This window comes from Nicotiana sylvestris, chromosome 11 (genome assembly GCF_000393655.2).
Source record: "Nicotiana sylvestris chromosome 11, ASM39365v2, whole genome shotgun sequence".
In the NCBI taxonomy this organism is placed as follows: domain Eukaryota; kingdom Viridiplantae; phylum Streptophyta; class Magnoliopsida; order Solanales; family Solanaceae; genus Nicotiana; species Nicotiana sylvestris.
Window position 1 is genome coordinate 159,626,147 of NC_091067.1, and position 10,622 is coordinate 159,636,768.

The following is a 10,622-nucleotide window of genomic DNA, read 5'->3' on the forward strand; positions in this document are numbered from 1 at the left end:
TGTTGAATCTTCAATTTTCTTACATTGCAACCACATGATACAGGGAAGAAGCAGTAATGGTGGACGACCCCTTGAAGCATATGTAGAAGATGTGAGAAGTAAAGAGAGTGAAAACAATGATTGTGAGAACATAGATTTAACTCCATAGCTTTTAGAAGCAATGGTTGTAAGAAAACAGATTTTGAAATTGCTAGTGCTTTCAAAATATATACAATATGGGCTAGGTCGGGTAAAATTTAAAAATATGAGCCATTTTTTGTTATGGTGTGAAGTCAAGTGTATTTTCCTGTAATTCTTTCATCCCTAAATAACATCCATAAGAATGACCGTTTGTGTAATGAGAAAAAATTTAATGAGAAATTAAAAAATAGCCGGATTTACGACTGGTCGTTCAAAAATAGCCCGGTTTCAAACGTAATCGACATTTAGACACTTTTCATGTAAAGATAAATCTGAGCGAAAACATTGTTCAAAACCCGGAAAATACGCCAATATATTATACTGGAGTTCCAGCATAAGTATGCTTGAACTCCAACATATTATACTGGAATTTTAGGATAAGTATGCTGGAACTTCAGCATAATATGATGGAGTTCCAACATAAGTACACTAGAACTCTAGCATAATATACTGGAGTTCCAGCAAGTATAATTGTCCAGTATAATATACTGGAGTTTGGAGCACCGGTGCTCCAATCTCCAGTATATTATACTAGAGTCAACAAAGTATACCGGTCCAACATAATATTCTGGAGTTCATACACAGGTACACCGAACTCCAGTATATTATGTTGGATCGGTCTCTGTTGCAGCAAAATAGTGGCTATTTTTCATTGACTTCGTAAACGCTAGCTATTTTTGAATGACCAGTCCGAAAACTGGCTATACCGTGCTATTTGTACAAAATAACCCCGCGCTAGAATTTTAAAGTTTTATGTCAGAATTTGAAGCCGCTGCCAAACTTTCAAATAATATATACAAATTAATAATTTAGTGAAATCTAAAAGGTTTAGAAAGAATTCATAAATTTCAAATTCCGGCTCCATCTACACGGAGAACCGAAGACATATTAAAATTGCCCTTTAGTCTGTGCTTAATAATCTTATGCTAAGCAATTTCTGATTTGTCATCAATCATCATATACGAGGTTTATAATATGTTTTGGGGAAGTATCATCCTACTATTTGCAAATCAGAGCAACATCTCCATCTATTAGAAATGAAAAAATAGAGAGAGAGAAATGAGAAGGATATCCACTCCAAGATTATATAGGTCAACTTAAAACTTCGTTTTTGTATACAACTTTATATAATGATTTCGACAAAGACATGTAATTTGAAAAAATAAATATGCAGCTTTATAAAAGACCACAAAAATAAATTTTCTGTCGCATGTTAATTGGATTTTCCTAAGAATCTTCACTGGTTATATTACTTAGCTTTTTATTTTCCAATTTATAATTTAACGAGAATTTATCATACATAAAAAATTATTAAAGCATAGAAATGTGTAATTGCAAGTATAGCACCAGTGAACACTTTCTGAATTGAACTTTAATGGAAAATCCAAACACATAAATGGAAATTCAAGCAATAATATAGAAAATTAGAAGCAGTCATGTCCTTATAATAATCACATAAAAGGATTATGCTTCAGTTTATTTCACTAACAAAACTACATTATTCTAAAATTATAAAAAAAAACCATAGAAATGAGAGCACTTAAATTTCTTTATCACTTTCCTCCAATAACCGTGGAATCAACCATTGATGTTTGTATTAGGGTAGGCTACCTATATCACACCCCTTGAGGTGCGGTTTTTCCCCGGACCTTGCGAAAACGCAAAATACTTTGTGCAGCGAGCTGTCCTGTCCTTGTTCTGATAATCAAACTTTATCAAGCACTTGACTCTCTTTTACCCCCTCCTTTGTGCAAGATTCATCACTTCCTTCATGTTGAATACCTTTATACCATTTTGCAAACACCACAAATGCAAACAAATCAACCAAAGCCAAACCAAATAGCAAGAAATAAAACCTATCAATATGTCCATTATTCAAATTCTCAGGTATCCAACCATGTCTTTCTCCTCTTGCTGTTATTGTCATAACCATATTCACAAGCATACTACTAACATAATTCCCAAGTGACATTGATGCCATACAAAGTGAACTCCCTAAACTTTTAATTCCATCTGGTGCTTGACCATTGAAAAATTCAAGTTGTCCAACATACATAAAAACTTCTGAGGCACCAACGAGAATATATTGTGGAATTTGCCAAAAAATACTTAGTGAACTTGCTTCTTTTCCAGGGATTACGTGTTTAAGTCTGTAAATTTCTGTTACGCCAGCTGCAACCATAGATAACATACCGATAACTAATCCAACTCCCATTCTTTGAAGTTCGGTTAATCCTTTTGGATTTCCACTTATTTTCCCAGCCAATGGTACGACCATAAACCTGTACAGAAATGTACAGGCTAACACACTACATATATCAAATGCTGACATACTCGCGGCTGGGAGGCGAAAATGGCCAATTGTTGCATCCATAACCTCACCTTGTTCGACAAATAAAGAGGCCATTTGTGTAAATATAACAGAATACATTATTGTGCATAGCCAAATTGGACACATTCTTATGATGCATTTTGCTTCTTCAACTTGTGTGATTGTGCATAATCTCCAAGGGTTAAATGCTGGTCTTTGTCTATCTTCTTCTGTCACTATTGCTGCCTTGTCTAGTTTTCTGGACAAATTTTCAAGGCAAAATAAGAAGTTATTAAACACTAAAATTACCTAAGAATGTAATCGAACGGTCAATAAAGTGGATGAAAACCATGTGACCGAAGTTCAAATTCTAGCAAAGATAGAAAAGGTGAATTTGGTGATTATAGTTACTTAGAAATACTAGTGGGATATAATATATATCTAATGGAATAGTCGATACGCACACAAGCTCTAGCCTGGACACTGAAGATATTATATAAAGTCAAATTCTCGATAACAGTCTTATTTGTTTCAAGGCTGGATATAGTGAAGTGTTGTTATAGAGGACATATATTATAACATAACACATATATTGGTTCCGAGAAAAACTTGATTTCTATAGTGAATGACTATTTTATAGGGATACTGTTATAGAGATGTCTGACTATATACTAAAAGTTTTTAAATGTCTTTTGTACGAGTAATAAAAAATCTTAAAAAACAGATAATATGGATCGAAGGATCAGAACAACTCACTTGAAATCATTACTATGAAGGATCTTCCGAGTTCCTTTAATGCTTGATTCTGATCCATCAACTTCATATAGTTCTTCCCCTTCAACATTAGCCACACGCCATTTACGAACCGCGGCGACGAATACTTGAGCGACACGTGGCAAAGGATTACCAAAGGATTTAACATACTTATAACCAGGAGTACCCAACAAGAAAATGAACAAGCCCAAAAGTGCAGCAGCAGTAGAAGCCCAAAAACCAAGAGTCCATTTACCACCATCTTCATAATATACCAAAATAGTATTGGAAATCAAAGATCCAGCATTAAGTGCAAAGTAAAAGTATCCAAAATAAGCTGCTCTTGAGATTTTTTCTTTAGGATTTGCCTCATCAAATTGATCAGATCCAAATGTTGCAATTGTAGGTTGATGACCACCATAGCCAAGAGCCACTAAATAAATGGCTAAGTAAAATAATGCAGTGCCAAGAGGAGATGGGGGTACACAATTCAGTATTCCATCTCCACATCCATTAGGTTTGATCAAGAAAATCCAAGAAGTAATTGACATGATCACCAATCCCTGATTTAATCACATATCAAGTTAGTTAGTAACAATGCATGGGATTTAATTTATATACACAGACGATGTAAAAGAGTTCTGCACGATATATGTGATCAGTCATGTTATAGTAGGTTAAAAGGGGCAGCCCGGTGCACGAGGCATCCCGCGTTTACGCGAGGTCCGAGGAAGAGTCGCACCCCAAAGGTTGTGGTGTAGACAGCCTATCCTAATACAAGCATGAGTGGCTGATTCCATGGCTCGATCCCGTGACCTATAGGTCACACGGAGATAACTTTACTGTTGCTCCAAGGCCCCTCTTCTCATGTTATAGCTAGTTATCTACCTTATTTTCTAAGTAAGTAATTCTACTTAGTATACACGACGTAGTTATGTTTTAAACGATCTGATAGCATAAATTTCTCTTTACATTATCAGTAGTCTATATAAGTTAAATTCATAACGATGATAATAACTATTGTATATATAGATATCCTCTGTTTAGAAAAGAAACTTTGCCCTAACTAGTTTTAGATCTAGTATTATCCCATTCCATTTTATATGGCACTATTGAGTGCGACCATAATTTATGAAAGAAAAAAAAGACTTTTGACACATCAAAAATATCCTTATAACCTATGTTGCACGGACTCTTCAACAACAATGTCGCATTTATGTCGAATGAGGATCCGACACGCACCGGACGATATTTTTGAAGAATCCGAACAACATAGCTTAATAAATTTGTGATCCTTAAACAAGTGTCAGGATATTCAAAAATACACTTATAACCTATGTTGCACGCACTTTCCAATAGTGATGCCGCACCCATGTCGGATGAGGATCGGACATGTACTGGACGATACTTTTGAAAAGTCCGAACAACATAGCTTATAACTTGTGATCTTAAACATGTGAGATGATATTCCTATAACTACAACAACTTATCGTTAAGGATAAAATAAAAAGTTTACTCATAATATATTTAATTACCAGGAGGAGAATAAGCTGAAAGATGGCACAAGTGAGAAAACGACCCCAGTAAGAGTCACTGATGAAAGCTCCCAAAAGGGAACACAAATAAACAGTTCCAGTCCATTTGCTGACATTGTTAGCTGCAGTTGCATTATCTTGTCCCAACACTCTGACTAAGAACAGTACTAAGTTCACCCCAACACCAAAGAATGCTAGTGTTGCTAATCCTTGGTTTACTGCAACCACCAAAATATAAAAATAGATCATTAGCCAATAGTTCCACTTTTATGTTGCTCAGACTATTCAAAAGTGCAGAAAAATGAAGTATTATCAAAGGCGAAAAGCGCAAAAAAAACTAGAAGGTGTGTTAGGGCTTTAAGCGCAAAGCGCAAACAAAGCGTAGGCTTTGATGAAGAAAAGCGCAATTTGAAAAAAAAACTACAAATGCGTATGTGTAGTCCGAGACTAATACCTATAAGCATGAACACCAAATATATGAACAAAAAAATTGAATATTTTTTACGATTCATTGTTTAGTGTCGACTCTTTAGGATTACACTCATTGACAAGGAAAAGTATGCCTTAGAGCCTTGATGATAACACTAAAACTCCCGCTAAGCGAGGCGAAACGCCCAACCTGTTTTGAGCTTCGATTTAGGGCTTAAGCATGCCTTTGATAACATCGAATAGATGCGTGTCAAATCCCACATAAATCCAATATGGATGCGACAACATATTTGGGAAGTCCGCGCAACATTTACTTTAATAGGAAATTATACCATTAGATTTAATTTAATTTAATTTAATGTAAATATACCTAAACAAAGAAATGCTGAATACCATCCTCCAGTTTTTTTGCTTCTAAGGACTTTAAGCTTGATGATAACTTTCTGCTTGAAGCCATTTTTCACTCCAGCTGAATTCTTTTCATTTGTCTGTGCCAAAAAAGGAAAGAAAATATTAATAATTAGGTTAACAGTCTCCATTTTTTCCATCCTTTTAATAATTGTTCTTATTTCCATTTTTTCCATCCTTTTAATAATTGTTCTTATTTTATTTTATTTTGTGAATAGTCATATATATGAACGTGTGCAATGAAAAGCACGTGTTAAATTAAAAAATCCCTTAAAAGTATAATAATAATGAAAAAAGGAAAATCCCACCAATATTTAAAAGGAGAAATTGGGCCCTGCCATTTACTAAGAGAAAAGTAAGATAGAGCTATTTAAAAGTGATAATTTGTACCTTCCAATTAAGTCCAATAATTCCACTAATAATATTTGCTCTAATCTATGTTGCTCGGACTATATATTTAATATTGCTACTGTACTCGTGTTCGATCCTTAAAAAATATACCATTTTTAAAGATTCTAACACGATATAATGATATTTTTAAAGAATACGAGCAACGGAAGTTTAACAATATGAAAGCTTTCACTAATGCAAAGAGAAAATAATATGAATAAAAGCAGTCCTAACCTGTACTTGCATGGCGTTAGTTGACACAATTGTTGCCATTTGGGATAATCTCTGTAAAATTCAGATGCAAAACAAATTATATACTATACTATAAATTACAGAATAACGAAAAGGGAGTAAAAAGCCACAACAAGAAATATCTTAATAATTAGGTTTAGTTTCTTCACTTTCATTACACTATCAATGTGTGTGTGTATATATATATATACACATACATACTTATATTTAGACAAGTATATTTTTTCGTTATTTAGCTGAAGATATATAAGAAACAACATAGTCTATATTTAATACATTGTGTAACATCGTGAATATTTTTGGCATTGAAATCGCTATTATGTCCATAATGTCAATATAAACAAGGCGGATGCTATCATAAGTCATTAGTTTTTCCATGTAAATGAAAAATAATCAGAATATGGTACTGAGTATAAATTGTAAAAAAAAGAACTCAATTCATTTTGGGGAGAATAAAACTTACTAGAAGTGCTTGACTGCAGAGAAATATTATGAATATTTGCCTTAGCAATTATATGCATGCAAGTGAAAGAATGATGAAAATTGATAGAGAAAATAGCTCAATATATAGAAAGTATAACCAAACTGTCGTTTTCAAAATGATCTAAAAATATATTTAGGACAAGTTTTCAGATTCATTGAAAGCCTTTAAAAGTGGATTTCATGACCTATGTGAAAATCATTCTTTTTCCTAATTTTTTTCCTCACTTTAAATCAATTGGTTTTGTCTTTTCAACAACACCAATAATAAATCCACTGAAATTTCAAAAATGGAGTCCAGGAAGGGTCAGTGTGTACGCAAACTTTAGCCTAATTTATGAAGATAGATAGGTTGTTTCCGATAGACCCTCGGCCCAAGTAAAGAAAAAAAAGCAGCAACAACAAGCAGTGACAACATCAAGATAAGATGATAAGGAAATCGAAGTGAATCTATACTACGAGAAAGGAGAAGGGATACACTCGACTATCTACTAATATTGTACCCTAATTTTCGACCTCCACACTCTCCTATATCAAGGTTCATTAGTTATGTCTTTTCGTGGTCCTTTAATTTTTTAAATTCATGCATCACTGACTACATAGAAACAGTATCTCATAGTATTCAACATTAATCAAAATAGCATATGAAACTTTTTCACCAACTCTCAAATCTAAGCAAGAATAAGATTTATTAGATAAATGTCATATTCAATTTCAGTGATAAAAAATAGGACAAACAATTTGACATCTTTGTTTATATTTTTCTACTTTAGGTGTTGTTGTCAATCAAGAAAAAGCAAGAAACTATCTATGGATGTAAATATTCAGGCAATTTTTACTTGTAGGTGAAGTATTATATATATGTGTTTACACTATCAAACATTGAGAAATTTCCATTAAGTAATAATAATAACATCATACTAATATTCATAAGATTTGACAAAGATAAGAGAAAGAATCTTATTTTAAAATATATTGTTAAAGGATTTAAGTTGTATACACAAAGCGGAAAGAATTTTTACGCTATAAATGCGACACAATATATTAAGATTCAAACCTTTTACGGAACTTGGTTGCTGAGAAATTCGTGATAGTATTGGGTTCTGGTGAAGGAGAAGAACGTGTATCGATAAGCTCAATCGTCAGAACTGACTGATAAATCACTTGACTCTCAGGAATATCAATAATACTAATAAAATTGTTAGTAAAACCTTTTGTCATTTATGGTGAGAATGAAAAAAAGAAGGATGTTAAAACTCTTAATCTTGCAAAGGGAAGACAAATCAAGAAATTTTCACACTTGAAAGTTCTTCAAACCTCTCATTATTTCACTAATCAAAGAAATTAATATAAAGACACGAACAAGAAATCCTAATTCTTGAAGATTATGGATGAAGAGAATTAAAAAAAATGGAGAGATTGATAATTAAGTGATAAGAAGTGACGTCTATCTTTTTATAAAGTTTTAAGAGGTAAATTCTGGAATTCTGTTGAGCAACAAACTCCTAATAAAACTCTTTTTACTCTACTACTTCGGAAATACTTGGTTGACTACTAAAATTTGAATTTTTCTACCTCCAACGGTGAAAACAAATCAAACAAATTCAAAATATATATTTGACTAACTTGGTAATATTCAATAGAGAAAACATTATTATAAATCCAAAGTCTCTAGTAGATACCTAAATTATTTAGGATTTGATATTTATAAATTTATTTAATTCATGTTTAATTAACATTTGTAGTTTGAATTATATAAAAATAAAATTTTCAGTTTCTAGTTGAGATAGGTTTCTCAATTACTATTATAAATATAGATCTGGAGAATTGTGAGAAAAATTATAAAGAGCATTCAAGAGTTTCAAATAAAATATTTTCTTTAATGTTACATAATTTAATAGTATAATGGGTTTGGTCGAACCTATAACTTATATGCTACCCCGTCTCTAGTATAATTTATGTTAGAATTTAACCTATTATCTTAAAATTTTCACACTACTAATGTATTTTTATTACTGTAACATATTATTTACCATCTTTCGCAGATCGCCAATCTATATTTGTTATAGAAAGTTAATGTAAAAATTTGTTACGTTTTCATAGTATGGTTGTTAAATTTTCTCAAGATATGATAGCATTACTCCCTTTTTTTTTTGAATTCTGAATATCAAAAGATTATTTTTTTCTAAAAGAAAGAAAAAAAGAAACTGCCTAATTTAGAGGATAATTTTACTAGGCAGTCCTAGATAAATTAATCTACTTATATTTAGTCAACTATTCTTTTACATGCACGTGTCAAAAGATTATGTATCAAATCTTATATGTTTGACAAATATATAAGTGGAACACGATTTCAGCTAATTATACTATAATAATGTAATTAAGGTCGTTTGAAATTTAAAATGTGATAAGGACACCGTATTATACTGTGGAAATTCGATGACTTATCAAATCACTCTTAAAGAGTCCCTTTCAAAATAGAGTCATCTTACGATAAGGCTGCTATTAATTAAGTTGTTCCCCACTCATACCAAGCTCAATTCCTGTGCACTATTTATGGGGAAAACTGTCTTCCACTTTTTTTTCATCCTATCTTTTTTTATTTTCTACCCGGTACTCACTACTCGTAATAGGATTTCCGGCCAATTCGAATTCATACCGTATAATTAAGACCAATTAAAAAAGAAACGCTTTTTACCTGCAAAATTCTTTTCATTTTTACGACTTGAACCAGTGATTTCTAGTTGAGAACGAACAAATTATCTCCATTCCATCGTAGACTTTGGCGGCAAAGACGAGCCTATGTTTGGAGAAGAGGGGGTCACCAAATACTGTTAACTTCTGCATAAAATTTATATATATATATATATTTTGGTGAAAGAAATTTTTTATTGATCCCGACCAGACAAAGTTATTTACAACTGGTATATCCCTACAATAATCTATAAGTTATTCTATCTAGCTTAATGCCAAAACGGTATCATCCTTGCGCATCCCTACTAGGTAGGTCTGCCCTGTTAGAATCTATTTCTACACTCTTGCATAGTCATTTCCTATCTGTACAAATGATTGATCCACTTTATTTCTTTCCTATTCTTTCTGTTAGCTACTATAAGTTGCAGCCTGTATTTGCTATCTCTTTTATGCTCTTCCACATCCTTGTTGGCATTGGCACTTTCTGATTCCATAGAGCTTCATTCCTTGCTCGCCATATTCCATACATTATTGCTGTGATGATTGAGGTCACAAAACCTCGACATATTCTCCCTTTTATACATCTTCCTATTTTCCTCCAAATGCTCTGTATATCTGGTTGATTTAGCTTTATTCCCAACCAGCTGCATAGTTCATCAATGTATCTTCTAGAAAACTAGCACTCGAAGTACAGATAATGTACTGTTCCATCCTACATTCCACAAAGTAGATATGTTGTCTCCTGGCTCACTCCCATCATATGCAATCTGTCCCTTGTAAGTAGTCTCTGCCTCATAATCAACCAACCTATAAAGCAGTGTTTTGGAACATTCAATCTACTCCAAATCCATTGTGCATATGGCCATTTATGTGTTGCTTCTCTTCTCCATTGGTATCCTTCATTTACTGTGTATCTATTCATTTGCCCCTTCCACCCTTTTTGTTCAAAGCCTGAAGCAAAAACTATTTTGATATCACATATCTTCTTCCAATACCATGCACAATCTTGTGGTGGATTGTATTGCCACCAATCCTTGCCCTTTATGTATATGTGATTTACCCATTTGACCCATAATGCATCACTTTTTGCTCTATATTCCGTATATATTTTTCCAATGCTGCTTCATTCCATGCCACACATTCTTGTATTCATAATCATCTCTCTCTTTTTGGTCGGCAGACTAGGTCAC

The 10,622-nt window shown here is 32.9% G+C and overlaps 1 protein-coding gene across 1 annotated transcript; it reads right to left on the reverse strand.

Annotated features, from left to right (window-relative positions):
- Positions 1–1,599: 1,599 nt before the first annotated feature.
- LOC104238750 (protein NRT1/ PTR FAMILY 7.1) lies at positions 1,600–8,129 on the reverse strand. The gene is made up of 6 exons (XM_009793212.2): positions 7,796–8,129; positions 6,241–6,291; positions 5,579–5,696; positions 4,780–4,997; positions 3,248–3,807; positions 1,600–2,750 (listed from the first exon to the last, which is right to left on the reverse strand). Exons 2-6 carry the CDS (start codon positions 6,277–6,279, stop codon positions 1,886–1,888), a joined length of 1,800 nt encoding a protein of 599 aa, XP_009791514.1. The 5' UTR covers positions 6,280–6,291; positions 7,796–8,129; the 3' UTR covers positions 1,600–1,885.
- Between the last annotated feature and the right edge of the window lie 2,493 nt (positions 8,130–10,622).

Bases quoted from the DNA above. Each gene is read 5' to 3' on its own strand.
- LOC104238750 (XM_009793212.2), bottom strand. From the start codon at position 6,279: ATGGCAACAATTGTGTCAACTAACGCCATGCAAGTACAG. The intron at 4,998-5,578 runs GTATATTTACAT...TGGTGGTTGCAG, and splicing joins TTCAGCATTTCTTTGTTTAG to TAAACCAAGGATTAGCAACA. The intron at 2,751-3,247 runs GTGAGTTGTTCT...AAATTTGTCCAG, and splicing joins CTTCATAGTAATGATTTCAA to AAAACTAGACAAGGCAGCAA.